The sequence below is a fragment of the Sander lucioperca genome, chromosome 24 (genome assembly GCF_008315115.2).
Source record: "Sander lucioperca isolate FBNREF2018 chromosome 24, SLUC_FBN_1.2, whole genome shotgun sequence".
NCBI lineage: Eukaryota > Metazoa > Chordata > Actinopteri > Perciformes > Percidae > Sander > Sander lucioperca.
In genome coordinates, this window is record NC_050196.1 from 6,020,888 (window position 1) to 6,037,960 (window position 17,073).

At 39.9% G+C, this 17,073-nt stretch overlaps 1 protein-coding gene across 3 annotated transcripts; it reads right to left on the reverse strand.

Moving 5' to 3' along the window:
• Positions 1–11,796: 11,796 nt before the first annotated feature.
• Positions 11,797–16,992, reverse strand: LOC116044795 (coiled-coil domain-containing protein 122). 3 transcript variants are annotated; one of them, XM_031292277.2, is made up of 8 exons: positions 16,797–16,992; positions 16,026–16,141; positions 15,126–15,479; positions 14,865–14,981; positions 14,609–14,682; positions 14,152–14,234; positions 12,858–13,762; positions 11,797–11,907 (listed from the first exon to the last, which is right to left on the reverse strand). In XM_031292277.2, the coding sequence occupies exons 1-7, from the start codon at positions 16,822–16,824 to the stop codon at positions 13,704–13,706; spliced, it is 831 nt and encodes a 276-aa protein (XP_031148137.1). In that variant the 5' UTR covers positions 16,825–16,992; the 3' UTR covers positions 11,797–11,907; positions 12,858–13,703. The 3 variants fall into 3 exon arrangements, with proteins under 3 accessions (XP_031148137.1, XP_031148136.1, XP_031148135.1); XM_031292276.2 differs by having other exon boundaries at positions 12,858–14,018; positions 14,153–14,234; positions 15,081–15,479; XM_031292275.2 differs by having other exon boundaries at positions 15,081–15,479.
• Positions 16,993–17,073: the final 81 nt, after the last annotated feature.

Consider the following 17,073-nt stretch of genomic DNA (forward strand, 5'->3'; position numbering starts at 1 on the left):
GGCAGACGGCCGCCCACCTAGGGCCAGGTTCTGCCTGAAGTTTCTGCCTGTTAACTACTACTGTTTTTTTCCAACCTGGACCCTAATTTCCTATGTTTTTGTGTCTAATTTTGTCAGACAATTAGAATATAAATCTGAGCCTGTCAGTGGCAAAACAAGCACTTTTGTGAAGGTAAATACAAGCTGGACAATTGCCCTATTAACTTACATTGTAAGCTTGTTTCGCAGCTGCCGACTGCAGCGATCTTGCTTAATACTGGACCAATTTCAAAGATTGTTGTTCCCATCAGTCACTTAGACACAAAAACATAGGAAAATAGGGTCCAGGTTGGAAAAAAATGGTAGTTACCCTTTAAAGAGAAATTTTCCCTTGCCGCTGTCGTACCAAATGCTTGCTCTTGGAGGAAATTGTTGGGTCTCTGTATATTATAGAGTGTGGTCTAGACCTACTCTATCTGTAAAGTGTCCTGAGATAACTTATGTTATGATTTGTAAGGTCCTGCCAGCACCCTCGACAAGCAGGGAGATGTAAGGACCCGTTCGCATGCAATTTGGGGAATCTTCATAAGCCTGGACATATTTTTAAGCAGACTAAAATGTGTATTTTTAGAACAAGAAGAATATATCTAATTACTTGTGGCATGTGCTGCAAAATGATGAGGATAAGGTAAGCTAGACAGACAGCAGGATTTGAACTCTTTGTTTTGGCAGACATACAGGGAATGTGTGTCTGTGCAGCCAGACGGTCATTATTATACCTTTGTTGAACTGACACAGCAGGAGAGACAACAACAGGTTCGACGTTTACTTAAAGAGCTTTTCTCTTAATCAGGTTGTTAATGCAACACTGTTCCAGTTTAGAAGGGTGCTTGCAGGTCTTTATGGGCCATAGGCCTACAGTAAAGTATAGAGAATAACATGTCTGTTTTTTTTGTTTGAGTCAAAACAAGTGTGTAAAAGTATCCATGGTTCAACAGGATAGACAGAGATTAAGTTGGTATGTTGCACAGAACTTTAGCCACTGAAATGTTCTGTTAACACATAATAAAACCAAGTTAAAAGAGACTCCAGGAGCAATGTCACTCTTACAAAACTGCATATTGTACTGTATAAACTAATTACAGGTTATATTGAAAAAAGTCCTGAAAAAAGTTCACGATGAGCACTGCGTTGGAGCAGGTCCTGGATGCTATCAGAGTTTAGGCAAATACTGGCAGCTCTGTCCTGCTCTTTATTGGGCTTAGAAAAGTTTAAACTTCAGCAATCCCAGCCAACACAACAACCTGGGTACAGTTTTTAACCAACTCATGGAGTTAAACATTAGCTTAAGCTGGAAAGCTACAGCGACAGTTTTCATTTCAACTGTCAACATCTACAGTTGCCAGCTAGAAATGAGCGGCTGTGTTTGTCTACAACTGTAAAATCAAGGACCCATTGTTTCTAAAATGACATTGAATTTTGAGTAAATCTTCCTCCGTTATCTTTGGGAACTGCATATGTGCGGAAAGCTTAACAGAGGTGGACGGGGCTTAGCAAACAGATAACTGCTTCACACTGTGGCATCAATAGTACTTGATTTCCATCCTCACACAGGCTGACATCAACTGTTTCATGAACTAAAGTGGAGACGGCCTGTTCCACGCAGACAATATGCAGATCAGCAACAATCAGAGGGTACGAGCGGCGGTCACAATGCCAACATGAGCATTAAATACGTCCTTCCTTTGCCTCCACACTGACACACTCAGCACTTACAGTTCAGACAGGAGGAAAGAGAAGTGTCGACCTTGTTTTACCCAGTAACGTGACCTAAAACCACAGCGATCTCAAAAATAGCTTGAACATGACCCGATTGAGAAAGGCTTGCGTTGACAATTTTTTAGGTCAAACCAATCCAGTGTTTATATTATAAATGCTGTGTTTGCTAGAAATCATTTATTTTCTTTTTTACACAAAGTATGAGGCCTCTTAACAAAATAGCAGAACAGATCTGATAAAAGCCATGCAGACCTGACCCTAGATCAGCTTTGTGTAAGTAAGCAGTTGAAGGAATCATCTGGCTGACATCTGCCTGTTTGTACTGACACAAGTGCAAGAGAAGCTCACAAATCCTACTTTTTTGTTTGCAGGGAGGGACAGTGGGTGTGCTCAGTGTGCAGATAATTTGACACAGCAAAGTAAACCGAACCCTTACTTGCCCTTAAAGCATATTTGTCCAGCCATCATCTTAGCTAGACACTCAAGAGCAATTTTGTATTTTGCTCCTCTGCAGCTCACCATAAACAGCCATTTTACTGAGATAGATGGAGCAGATCTGGGTCAGTCAGGCACGAAGACTCTCTACTCTAATATGTCTTCATTCATTTTCAGTGCTTCTGAAACTCTGTTTCTGTGAATACTCTATGTCCTCAAATCCTCATTCAGCCAACATTTGGGTACATCGTGTTCAACCACACACACAACCGCAGATATAAACATGCACAGTCTGAGGTCAGCTTCTATCACTGCAGTGTTTCCTGTTTGCTTCCTACTTTTGAGACAGGAAGAGAAATGAGTTGCCTTCTCCTTCTTCCTCACGCTGTCCTTCACTTTTCACCTCAGTCTCGTTTCGTTTTTTTTTAAAGGGGAGTGGGAAGACAAGCAATTTCTGACAACCAAACCACCATTATCACCATCATTATGCATTTTTATACTTATTACACTGACCTGCAAATGGCATCTTCAGCATCTTTATTTTTTCTCCTTCCATATCTACTTTTGATAAAGAATGTCGGTTACACAAAAATGGATGTTGCCTCAAATATGGTGATGTAGTTTCTTTATATACAGTCTAGGTTTTTTTTTGTATTTTAGTGTCATGTGAACGTTAAACGAGCAGACAACTAGATAAAATATAACAAAAAAGTACATAAAAGTAATTTTCACAGGCTCCCATATTTTTGAAAACGTCACAATGTTCAAATTGCACACAGTAAACACGAAGGCACCAACTGTGATGGCCCTATAAATGATGAGAACATGGATATCAACATTTTCACCTTTCATACATGCACTTTGATCTTAAATCAGAATCAGACTTTTATTTTAAAGTTGCAATATGTAATATATTTACTGTATTTAATAGAGAAATGACCCCAATGTGTCATCAGATATTAAGGAAACATGCTAAGTTGAAATACTATGTTTTCTGACAACAATGCTTTTCTCCTTTTGAAATTTCCGTTCCGTGACGGAATGTCTGTTTGTGTTTTGGGCTGTGTGTTGGTATCAACTGCCCAGTTTGACAGATGCCAGATATACCTGTAAAAACACAAACCCAGCACGCTACAGCTGTAGTACAGCCACGGAAACAACAAACAAATGAACGGGGATAGATTCATTGCACCCCGCCCTAATAAAAAAACTGGCCATCTTTCTAAGGTTGCCTAACCAGAGACGAGGTAAAACACGGGTAAATATTGGAGATGCATTTAAAAGATGGAGACAGCTTAGAGCCTAGAAGGACACCGAGTTGACTAATTTCCTTCTAAACGGGTAAGCGTTGAGCTTCATTCATTTATATCACGGCTAACATAGGGATAGTCATTTTCATTCATTTCAACATTCATGTGCTCGCATTAAATATTATATAGAGTAACGTTACTCGAGTTAGTTACACAAGATCTCATTTCTCTCCTTCATCCAAACCAACACTGACACAAATGCTGTATTTGTAACTTTAGAAAATGTTGGAATTGAAGCTTAGTACAACTCACACCGACTCAGACTGATAAATGTACACAAAGAAACACGCACACACACCAGCGAGAGTAGCCTACAGGCTTTGAGAGCAAACAGAAGCAGAGGAGAGGTCAGTGTTTCAGCCGAAGTCAGGATGTATAGCAGATCTTGGGCACAATGTGTAAAATACTGTAGATCTTAAAGAAAAGAAAAAAAAACACTTCCTTTTTAGGTTTGTACCTGCTCAGTGTTGTCTGTTTGTAGCTGTATGTGATGTGTCAAAGCTAACGTGACATTAGCTGCCGTCACGGCTTACAAAGACGCTCTGAGTAAGAAGAGAAAGATGTGACAATAGAGCTTGTAATGCAACATGTTTTGAAGGATTATTTCCTGAGGACTCTCTGATGGTGCCAAGTGACTGACGTGCCAGTATAAAACACCTCAGCATTGTGAAATAATGACAATAACTTCATGTAAACAAAATGATTTCTGGGGCCTGCAACCTCTGATGCTCTTTTAAAAAAACAAACAAAAAAAACACCAGCAGTAAAAAAGGCAAATATTGGCGTCTAAACACCCACGCACACCTGGTGTACAGTACCGAGTGGTAAACAAGCAGCCTCTTCACAAGCACGAATTGAAGATGGTTGGTGGGTTTGTTTGCATGATGTGTTTATATCGGCCTGGAACCCTTTTTAAAGTGCCATAGGAGAAGTACAGCCATTAAAAGTGTCCACTTCCTCTTCGCCTGTAGCGAGAGGGATGTTGTAAATGTCCAATATTTAACCTCCATTTCTAATGTTTGAAAAAGGAGTTTGTGGTAGTCTGGCTTATCACCAGACCAAGCTCAATCTTTTAAGATTGAACATTAGACTGGGGAGTCTGCTCTGTATTTTCTACTGCACAAGAGGCGTGATCAATGGGCATGACTCTGTATGCAATTGGATAGTCCTTCAACCAATCAGACCAACGATCCGGGCTTCGCTGGCCGCTATGTTGAATGTAAACAAGAAGCTGTTTGGTCGCTTCTCTATCGTCATCGCGTTAAACCCGCCAATAGCACGCCAGGTGGATAAGCCAGTTTGTGATTGGTCCCCGCAAAATTGTCTGGATAAAGTACGACACAAATATATTAATAGTTAATACACTAATATCCATGGAGGATAATAGCAATATGACAAGAAGTGTTGTCTAAGCCAGGACCACTGCCATATACATTAAGAGGACTACAGCTATGCTAGCAGCTCTGTGAAGCGGTGCTTTGAGCTAAATGCTAACATCGAATAGAATAACTAGAATAAGAACTTGCTAACTAGCTCTAAACACAGAAAAAACAAAGAATCCTTTTCTTAAAAATGTCATCGACATTTGGTATCGTATACACCAGCATATTGGAGACATCCCTGCTTTATCTCGTTTTTCTCCTATATGGGGAAACAATGATTTTATACCAGGTAGAGGTGATGGTGGTTTCAAGCTTGGGCAACCAAGAGTGTGCAATGTGTAGGGAACCTATACAGAGATGACAAACTACTTACCTTTGAGCAAAAATGTAAGGAGTATAGTATACCAAAAAAGCATTTTTTCAAATATTTACAACTGAAACATTTTATATCATTAATAAATAAAGATCTAATATCTGAGCCACCTTTGACAAATCTTGAAACCCTAATCATTACAAATCTGGCTAAAACGGGTCTAGTATCTTTGTTTTATGGGACTTTGGTATTTTATGAAAAGGAATCATCCAAAGACAGATTAGACGCATGGAAAGTCGATATTGGAGAGAATATACCTGAAGAAGAATGGGAAGTGGCATGCTTAAAGGCACAGCAAAATACAATTAATACAAGATTGAAATTGCTCCAATATAAATGGCTAATGCGAACTTATATCACCCCAGTAAAGCTGAATAAAATCTATCCTAATATTCCAGATATTTGTTGTAAATGTTTAGAGGAAAAAGGGACACTGTTCCACTGTGTTTGGGAATGCTCCAAAGTACAACTATTTTGGCAGAGTGTGATGGGGGCCATTTCCCAGATAGTAGCTAAGAATGTTCCCCTGCAATCCAAACTTTGTATCATGGGTATATACCCTGAAAATTTGGTCGTTAATTCTAAACAATCAATGTTGATTGATTTTGGGCTTCTTCAAGCTACAAGACTGATCGCTCTTTTCTGGAAAAATATACAGTTGCCCTCTGTAAAGTTGTGGCTGAAGGAGATTGCAACATACCTTGCACTGGACAGACTTAGATATATTGTCAGAGGGAAAAGAAAACAGTTTGTTAAAGTGTGGAAACCTTTTTGGGAATTTTTGGAGGATGAGAATGTCACACTAACTTAAAGATCATCATTACTGCTGCTTTTTCAGTTATTTATTTATTTATTTTTTATTTACTTATTGTACAATTATTTAGTTTGTTTTGCATCTTTTGATTGTTTTGTTGTATTGTACACTTAATACATTATTTGTATTGCTGTGGTCGTTGTTATTTGTATGTTTTCTATATGTGAAAAACTTAATAAAGTATTGTTTAAAAAACAAACAAAAAAAAACTAGCTCTAAACACAAACCAAAGTCGAGGCTGATGGGAACGTCACATTTAAATACTGAAGAATAAAAAGCTTGATTCTGTTGGAACTTCCTTCTTATAGAAAAACATTTCCTCAGCTTCTTTATGTTCTCAGTCATATAGGAACATTTAAGGAACAGAACAGGGCAGGTAAAGAGGAGGATGTTGTTCATGTTTTTCATTGCCGATGTTCAATGCCCTGTGAAAAAAAAAAACAACTCACTGCAGAGTGATAAAACTGCAGCTGTGGTTTCTGCGTGCCTGTGTGAGTGGGAATAAATAAGGAACAGTATGTACAGGACAGAGCAGAGCTTTTCCCTCTCTGTATGTGAGTGAAAAAAAGTCACTGTGGGTGTGGGGAACAGATACTTGAGTTTTACTTTCTCCCCACCATTTCTTCCTTCTCAGTTTCATTCATAATTTACTGTCCCACTGTTCTATCTGCAATTGGGATGCAGAGAGGAAACAAGCTGACGCAAGCCCCCCTCCTCCTGTTAGCACGCACACTTGTTCTTATGATGTAATGCACGACCCGGGACTCCCTGCTGCTCCCCATAACTGCCCTACTTTCTAGCTGCAGAGGAACTAAATGAGCCTCCTCATCTCTTGTGCCGCAGATTCAAAGGAGGCCAGAGCTTTTTACTGTCCTGCAAACATCTGGCACGTTAAGCATCTTGTGTCCTAGATTGTTTATTTACAACGCTATTTATAAGTAGTGTGCCAAAGATGTGCTGGCATACAATGATAAAGGCTATCTGCCTTTGCATTTACAACCTTGGATCAAAATACAGACGCCAGGCTAATGTCAATTCATGTCATTAAAGTTAGTACATTTTGGAAAACGCATATTGGATCAGGCTGAAGATTAGCTGCATAATAACCAGTGTTGTGGAGTATGTTGTTATACGAACGTCATAGGATTTCCTTTATATTTTACACAATAATCAACATATTTACTTCTCACTGTATGGAGGACAGGTGTAAAAATAGGAGTCTGTGACTTAATGCAAACAGCTGGTTGTACAATACTCCTGCTGCAGTCTACTGAACATGCACAAGCAAATGAACAGCTTTATCAGAAGAAATACATACATACATACACTGAATCACATACAGTACATATGCTGAATCACAAAGTGTTTCTGTAAAGTGTGTACTTTCCTTGAGCATTTAAAATGTATTCTGCTTTATGGTCTTCACTACATTTAAGAGACATATCGTGCTTGTAAAAAAAAAAATCCTGTTATCTGCCATGGATACCATGAGTGTTTGCTCAGGTACATAGCAGGGTGAGGCTCTGTTACAGGAGTGTGTGTGTGTGTGTGTGTGGGAGGGGGAGGGGGGGGGGGGGGTTAAAGGTTTTGTTTATTACATCTACTTTCGGCCTGGTTTATTTCCTGGAGTTAAGCGAAACCTTTTAGACACGTCATGCTCTTAAGTTCCCTCCTCATCCCACATTCCTGACGCAAAGTCACACTAAGACTGTGGACCATTTCGTGCCTGTGAAAATCAATACTTCCCTCAGACTCATGCCCAGCCACACCCTATAGTAGCTTTTGAACACCTTTATCTGGTTTCTGTGTGCAGTTAAAAGGGCACAGCCCTCAGCCTCTGGAAAAGGAACATCTTTGTGACGCACCCAGTGGGCTCAAGTTGAACTAATTAGCTTTTGGTCATCGCTGAATCACATACTGACAATTATTACTGCATATCTGAGCAGATTAAAGCAACGTGAAAATAAGGCAGTTGGTTTAGAAATCAGCAAGTTTTTTGTTGGTACCAAGCTGGTGTTGTTTAGTCTAACAAGAACCAATGGGAGCAATTAGAGGCTGGCAGAATCCCAGTGGTTTCGCCTGTGTGTTCAGCTCTGACTGCCGAGGGATATTCCCTCCTCTCTTCTTTTTAATTTGGTTTTCCACACACAAACACTTCCCCCCCCCCTGCACAAACACATACTAGGGAACTATTTCATAAGTCAGGATTAGTCAGCTTTGTGAGACAGTACCTCCTCTGAGTTGTCTGGATAACTTTACAGAGACAGTAATTACTTGTCCAAACAAAAGGAAGGTAAATAAACTCTCTCAGGTCTCTGGAGGTAAAGCCATATTCAAGTTGACTGAGCTGTTGCCTGAGGGGCACTAAGCTTCTTAAAGCCGCAGCAAACAATTAACGGTAGCATTGAAACATGGGTTTCTCTGGGACTTGATCAGCCTCCGAAACTAAGTTCATCAGTCTGAGATCAAGAGCAAACAAATCCCGTATTCTCTCCTGACTGCTACGACATGGAAAAGACGAAGGATGGCGACTGAACTGCTGAAGTCACGGAGGAAAACTTTACTCAGTGTGTTAAAAGAACACAACAGCTCAGCTGATTGTGTACACACTTGAGTCAGCTGTGCCACCCACCACTCACCAGCTGCTGGTTGGGAGTCAGTTGTTAATGACTATAAAGATATCAGCAAGGTGTCTGTTTTGATAAGAGTCGGAAGCAGAGCTAAAATGATTAGTCCATGAGCTAAAAAAAAAGTTACGTTTGTCTTTTATAATAGCAAATTGAATCTCTTTAAGTATAGTTAATATCATTTCTGAATGACTTTGCTGATAAAAACCTGGAAGCATCTTAAATCTGGAACCTGGGGCTCATAAAAAAAAAAGTGTTTTTCTCAGAAAGGATTCCAGTTTACCCTGCTTCTTGGAACAGTCCCCAGATGTACTTTGCTGTGAGAGGGCAGACACCCAAGTTAAATAGCAGGTGGTGTTGCTACAGCAGCCAATGCAGATGCGTGACAACACTTAAATAAGACATATTTTCTTAAGAGGATTATCTTTAGACTGACTTGTTTTCTAAATGGCTGTCACAGGAGTCAGAGAAAATGTTCCACTATCCACCTGCACACACACACAAACACGTACACACAGATTGTGCAGGTGAGATAAAATCAGTAAAGTGCTAACAGATAAAGGTGCACATGAAAACATACATACATTTTGAAGACCGAATGAGATTTTCATGCAGTTTGGATAATAATTGCTTTACACCTCTACTGTTATGTTGGCTGCTCTGCCACACTCTGCAGTAAATACACCTCAGCCTACAGTAGTTAGGAGTTCAGGAATTTATTACACAAAACCCAACACTCGAGACATGCACATAACGATTTCTCATACAATCCAAGCCGGCTGTGTTTGCCTCCACGCAACATATATGGGCAGCGAGCCATAGGAGGTGCAAGCAACCATAAATTAGCCAGTCACGAGATGGAGTACAACCTTACTGGAAGGTATGCAGAGCTGCAACTGTGTGAAACAAAATGCAGCAGAGAAATAACAGGCTGTCATTCTGCTTATATGACAAGTGTGAAGATTTAAAGCCTGGCATCTAGTACAAACAAAACTGTCTTCATGCGACCATTAAAGGACAATTCCGGCGCAAAACGAACCTAGTGGTTAATAACAGATGTGTACCCACTCGATTGCTCTCTGGGACATGTTTTCATGCTAATCAAATGTGTTTGTAGCTTGAAACAAGCTAGTGCGGACCGCTGATTAGCTTACGACGCTAGTGTTTGGGGCAGAGGAAAAGTAAAAACAAATCGCTATTTATACCACTAAAAAGGCTCAAAATATCACCACACTTCAACGGTAGCACAATGAGGGTCCCTAAATGTTAACCGAAGCATTGAGAACTTTGTAAGTGTACAGACAGTTTATTAAAAAGATAGATTATAAAGACAGTCGCGTTCTTGTATACAGGCGGCCGGTGTCTTGGGAGCTACAGTCTTTCTAAACTATCTTTTTAATAAAAAAAAAAAACTGTCCGTGGTGATATTTTGAGCCTTTTTAGTGGTATAAATAGCGATTTGTTTTTACTTTCCCTGTGCCCCGAATACTAGCGCTGTAAGCTAATCAGCGGTCCGTGCTAGCTTGTTTCAAACTACAAACACATTTGATTAGCATGAAAACATGTCCCAGAGAGCGATCGAGTGGGTACACATCTGTTATTAACAACTAGGTTCGTTTTGCGCCGGAATTGTCCTTTAAGCAAGGATGGAGAAAGCACGCTTTCTGCGATTGTATGTTTACAATTATGATCTGTTATTCTGTGAAGCAGAATTGTAATGTAATGTTACATGTAACAAGATAGCATTTTTGGTATCTTAAAAGCTCATGCGGGCATGACACAATAACTAACCAACATTACCTACTCAATTATCTTGTGGATGCTAATTGATTGGAATCTTTTGATGGTATTTTCAGTGAGAAAATGCAAGAATACAATTCAGGATAAATTGGAGAATGGATGTCAAATTTCTATAATAACAAAAATCAGAATTTGTAAAAAAAATGTTTTACAGAAACACTTTTACTTAAAAAATATAGTGTAGAAGTCTGGTATTTGTACATTTTTGCACCTAGTCAGTCTAAATGTTGCTTTTTAATAAACTATGTTTTATTTAACATCACACATTATTATAATGTTAACTCACTGAAATACATTATAGGACATACATACGACAACTAATTAAACAGTGGCTTTATCTGTACTGTTATTGCAATCTATAGATTCTTTCCTCACCTTCCACTACTTTCTCTATGGACCCGATATTGTTGAAGAGGCAAAATGAATAAACGGTGCACTGCATCAACTCAAGATGACACAGTTGCACAGAGAAATAACTAAATAAATGAGCTCAGCCATCCTGCAGAGAGCTTCTCAGTCGATGTGAAAGCTTGCCGAGCATGTTTTATTGGCATACTCATTTATCAAAGGGGGAACACAAAGTGAAAGAGATGTTTCTGGTAAGGAGGCAGGCCAAGTTTAAAATGAGAAAATACAATTTTTAATAATAACTTGTTTTTATGGGAATGGTAAAAGAACTCTCTTTGAGTTGTAAAAATGATAATACACATGACATATATAATGACATACCTAATTAAAGATGACAAAATGAATGATAAAAAACAACAACTCTTAATTGTCATACATTCATCAGTTTATTTTTATAAATCCCCACACTCCCCCTCTATGTTCTCTATTTCAGCAGCCAAGTGTATGTTGAAGTGATGGTTGATGCCAGAGTGGGGTAGACAAATGTGTCAGAGCCAAATAAATAAAACCAGCATGTGGTTGAGGGCTGGTGTTATATTCATTCCATAATTAGCTAGGCCTAATGTGCTTGGACTGGGAGGATGTGACTGGCAGTTTCTTACAAAGGAACTTGCTGCAGGAACTGCTCCTCAGAGTGGGAACCTCTTGATATGCGTACATATGTTGAAACAATTAATGCACACTGAATTTCAATTTATCAGCTCCCCACTATGGCATACTGGAACATTATTTCTGACTTCTTTATGAGAATAAAAGTTGTATGTGACAACAACAAAAAGGACGAAAGGGAATCAAGGTTAAAAAAATAAATAGCTATGTATGGTCAATTTTAAGGAGTGTACACATGCTTGTACTGCACAATGTGAACGCTCAAATGGGGGGAGGGTGGGGGGACATAAATTCCCTCTGCCAGTGACATTGCAGTATGTTTCTATATATACTGTCCATCCACTTTCGAAAAGGGGATGTTTTGGGCAGTTTGATGCACATTTGACTTTCACTATCTTGCACCCGGCGTAGCGCAAAGCCCGGCGCAAGTGTCTTTGCTAGTTTAAGACCGACGCAGTTGTCAATTTCCCGTCCAACGCCCACGTTGTTTAAATAGCAAATGCACCTGCGCCCATCTGTGTGCCCATGGGCGTACTGGTCTTACACGGAGGTGTGTTCAGGTGCATTCTTGGCGTATTGCTATCTTGAGGCAGCGGGAAGTGATCGCGCCATTGACCAACAAAAACCTGGTCTAAAGTCAATAGCGCTGCATTTCATTGTTATTTTAACAGCGCATTAGTAAAATGCGCCTAGGCTCATGCACAGCGCGCGCACACTATGCTTGTTACACACACACAGGAAAGCGCAGCAGCACACAAACATGCAAAAGATTACAAATAAGAATATTACGGTGCAAATCCGCCATCATAATAGCAATGCGCCAAGGTACAAACTTGCCTGGCTTTTAAAGGGAATGGGAGATGACACTCTGATTGGTTTATTGCATGTTACGCCCAAAACACACCTATGAATTAATGAAGACACTAAGTACAACCCTTTTGAACCATGCGCCCGGCGCACGGACCCTTTTTTCCGCCGTCAAATTAGCAAAAGTGGATTTGGACACGCCCTAAACGCACCTGTGCCAGGCGCTTCACGATGCGCGCTTAGATCGTTAAAATAGGGCACCCCGTGTAATATTGTGATTCATCAGTTTATTTTTATAAATCCCCACACTCCCCCTCTATGTTCTCTATTTCAGCAGCCAAGTGTATGTTGAAGTGATGGTTGATGCCAGAGTGGGGTAGACAAATGTGTCACAGCCAAATAAATAAAACCAGCATGTGGTTGAGGGCTGGTGTTATATTCATTCCAAATTAGCAAAAGTGGATTTGGACACGCCCTAAACGCACCTGTGCCAGGCGCTTCACGATGCGCGCTTAGATCGTTAAAATAGGGCACCCCGTGTAATATTGTGATTGCATGTTTCGACAGCTTGAGTGGAGGGGCCCGGGGACTAAGCAGCGCCAACAGGACAGGACAGAGGGCTGTCAGGCTGAGCACATGCTAATAAGGTCAGCCAGACAGAGCAGTACTGCAGTAAAGCAGGAAGCCAGACTGGCTGGATAAATTCCCCAAGGGCACCTTTAAGGAAATGGCCCACTAAACTACAATTTGTGGTTGAGTGGGTAATAAAAACACTCCTAACTATTGGGTAAATCATCACATGTTGTCTTTCACCTCCCACACATTCAACCAGACTCCCTAATAGTATATTAAAGCTGTAGGTACTATGGGTTAGTACACACACACAGTTTGGTGCTCAATACCTACTGCAAATATGTGATAGATTCATTGTTTTTAGATGTCAAATAGTTGCATGCATTTGTCTTGAAATTGGTCATTTTGCTATTTAATGGTTGACTAATTATGCCAGGGAAGATTTGGAAAGCTGGCACACACATCATCTCTACAGATGATAGGTAATACAAATCTGCACATTGCCCGCGCAATGTTATCTCATTCTCAATTCTACAAGGGCATGACAACAATTTTCTGAAAAGGCAGTTTCATTGTTTTATTAGTTTCGCATTATGGCTGAAGTGGCACAGTCACGCCCTTGTTAGCCGGCAGTGGGACTGTCACCTCGCAGACCATCAAGCGACCCAGTGAAGCAGAAGCTGGAACAGCGTGTACCAAAACAACACCATCACATAGACAGTTAGAGTAGACACTTGGCTTCTGTTTTGCATGGGTCATTGTTGCGGACACTGACTGGACAAACCGATTAACTGTCACAACCCCGACCTAAGATCCCATCCCACGCCAGGCTGCTGTTGCCTGCAATTTAGTCTCAGAACAGCCGCAGGAAAGTGCATGCTGTTATCAAAGGAAATTAAAAAAATGTGATAACAGACAAATATTTGAATACTTCTACTGTTATCTCTCTGACAAAACGTTGTGTATTTTAAAGGAACACATTCAGCAATACATGTTATTATCAAACTACTGTATAACAGTCAAGGTGAGGGTTTTGTGATGAAATAAAACAGAGAGTTAAGACTTCTAGTTGACACTGCTGCCCCCAGCTGTTCATTTGTAGTAACAGCAACCTGTTACTTCCTGTAACACACAGGCCCATAATAACTACAGGCTTACATTCAATCTGATAACAAAACAATCCAAATAAGATGTTATCATAAACCGCGTTTATCCAATTTAGACAAGCCTGACACTGCAGTTTAATGACCACTGACCGCTGAGTCCTGAGATGACACCAGCTGCCCTTTGAGCTGGGCGAGCTCTCTCTCCATGTGGTAGACATCTTCAGACATTTGCCTAAGTAAAGCATGCACAGTTTGGCAGCGTTTACAATGTGGAACGTTTTTGCACTTGGAGCAATTTGCCTCCAAATAGCCTCCCAAATAACAACCAATGAAAAGGCACAATGAAACAAGATGCATATCATTAACAATAAACCCCTGGGTGGTACAGTGAATTATTTTCTTGACTCATTAATATGATTTTTTTTGAAAATTCCTATTCTAAATGTATTAAAAACAAAAAAAATGTCTGCCGGCTTTTAGAGCTGTAGCGTGTCTTTTTGCTATTTTTACTTTACTTTTGGTTTGTTGTCCATACATTTAGAATGATCATCTGTACAAAACACTTAAAAAAATGCATAAATAAGATGGTGTTGCATTTATTTTTACCTGTGGGCAGCCTGGGCCCTGCTCAGTTGGCAGCGGAGGCGCTTCACAATGGCTTCATAGCGCCTGTTCTGGATCTGAAGGAAACGCACAATAACAATTCAGTTTAATGAGATCATTTGGGATAAAACAGGAACTCAACCCATGAACTTGGTCTTAAGCCCTGAGATCTTTGTATGTCGAAAAATCTGTAGATTCATAACTGATGAAAATAACTGTTAGTTTTAGACAATAAGTTCTCCACTTCTCTTTGCCATACCTCTATGTCTTTCTTTATCTGGGTATGAGTCTCAAACTCTTTTTGCACTTTCTCTCTCGTTTTAGATATAGTTTCCCTCATTAAAGACATCTCCCCCTTCAGAGCATCAATCTCACTCTGCCGAAAAAGAAGAATTATGTCAGATTAACAATGAACATGATATGTAATATTTAAAATGTCAATATAATTTAGTATCATCCAGTTCGTTTTCTCCACCTTTGCCATTTGCACTGTGTTTCCATTTGGATCCTCCAAATCTACCTTCAGCTCCTCTTTCTTCTGTGTCAGCATCCTGACCAGTGCTCTTTTCTCCTCCAGCTCTTTATGGGCCTCCGTCTGGCTCGCCGCATGCAAAACAGCTGCTCTGTGAACCTCCATCTTGTTTCGGTAAGTGTTGAACCCTGCCAGTGCCATGCGAGCGTTCTCCTCCTCCTCGCTTATACCAATCTGGAGTTCGGTATTTTCTTTGCGGATGGATGCACAGCGATCATGCAGGACTCTTGTCTGCCGCTCCAGGTGCTCCATCTCACCCTCAAGCATTAGGAATTCCCTCACTTTAGATCTCAGCTCCTGTTCTACCATCCCACCTATCTTCTCAACCTCTGAAAGAGTTGCCTGAAAAAGGAGGCAAGACAAAATGTTCAAATCAGTGTTTACTCCCCTTGTGAGACCTTTGAAATATGCAGGTAGATGACACTCTCCCAGCTTTTTAAGAGAGTAGTCAGCTTGTCTATTCCTTATAATTGTATTGCATGGATGCATATTCCTTAACAATAAACTATATGTAGGACATTTTATTACAATAAACCCTATTTTTTTAATGACTGCAGTGGCATTGATCCCATTTTCTTGCAAATTGCATTGCACACCTAATGACCAATTTCTGAAAAATATGGCTACATTTGGCTATATGTTAAATAAGACCAGCATATTTGTATAAATTATTTAATTGCCATCTATTATGTATCTATTAAGGCAGCACTTCCACTGTGGTACCCACTACTTCTATCTATTTTACAACTTCTGCTGTTACTGTTGCTATCACTGCTAAAAGGTAATGTGAACACTTTGTTAGAAAGTGTATAATGGAGAGAATACTTTTGTTAATTATCAGTGCTAGCTTGAGCCTACAGTGAAAGTTATATTAGGTGTATGGTGAACCTGCAGGGAGATGAGGGTCTTCTGTTTCTCTTTCAGGGCCTCAGTCTGGGCATAGCCGTGTTGGCTGACATCCTCCACTGCCTTGGTTAATGAAAACCCAGACTTATCCTGTGTTCCTGAGCGACAGTTTTCAAAAAGTGTTAATAAAAAGTGTATTCAAGTTTTTGTTTAACTAGCTGACTTTTAATGCAGTCAGTCAGCAGTCACATTTATTAAGTATAGGTTGGCAGCCAAAAAGTAACCTAAGGTCTTGCTAGAAGTGTTTCCAGAAGTCACCTTTTAATTTTGGTCACCCCTAAACACATCACAAAATGTTAACGTTTTAACCTTGTGTTGTCTTCCCGTCAACCTTTGACGCCTTTTTTTCACAGTTTGTTTTTGCTTTTTCCAACGTTTTAAATTTTTCTTCTAGATATTTTCAGCGCTTATTTCTACGTCCCAATTTTTCTGATATAAAACAAAAATTAAAAAGGGTCAATGTGACCCGTAGTCAACACAAGAGTAAACATGTAGAGCTCTAGCTAGCTACTGGGCTACAGTTAAACCAGCACATAAAGGCTAATAGCGCGTTCAAAGCTTCAAAACACTAAGTGAGCTAAAATTATGCTAGCTAATAATTGCTAGTAACATAGCTAGTGATGCTAGCTAGTTAAGATTATTTTTGTGCATAGTTAAATCGACTTTCATAAGCTCAGTTAACGTTAGACAGACTTCAACATAATTCATTTTTTGTCAATAAGCCCACTAAACTAAAGTTAGTTAATATCTTACCAATTTCACTTGCTCTAAAGTTTGACATTTTGACATCAGTTGGCTATGAAATGCACTGTAATGAAGCTTTGTTAGCCAATTATTAGATCGGTCGATAGATAGACATTGGATTTGTCGATACGATTAAACTACTAATCCCAGAGTTCACGTTTCTCCTCGACCTCGTTTCCCAAACTACATCCGGTCTCTGCTGCGTTCCATTTACCTCGGAAGTCGGAGGAGTCACTGAGCGGTGAACTGCCGTAGCAATGACAGTTGTTGTAAACACTTGAACAAC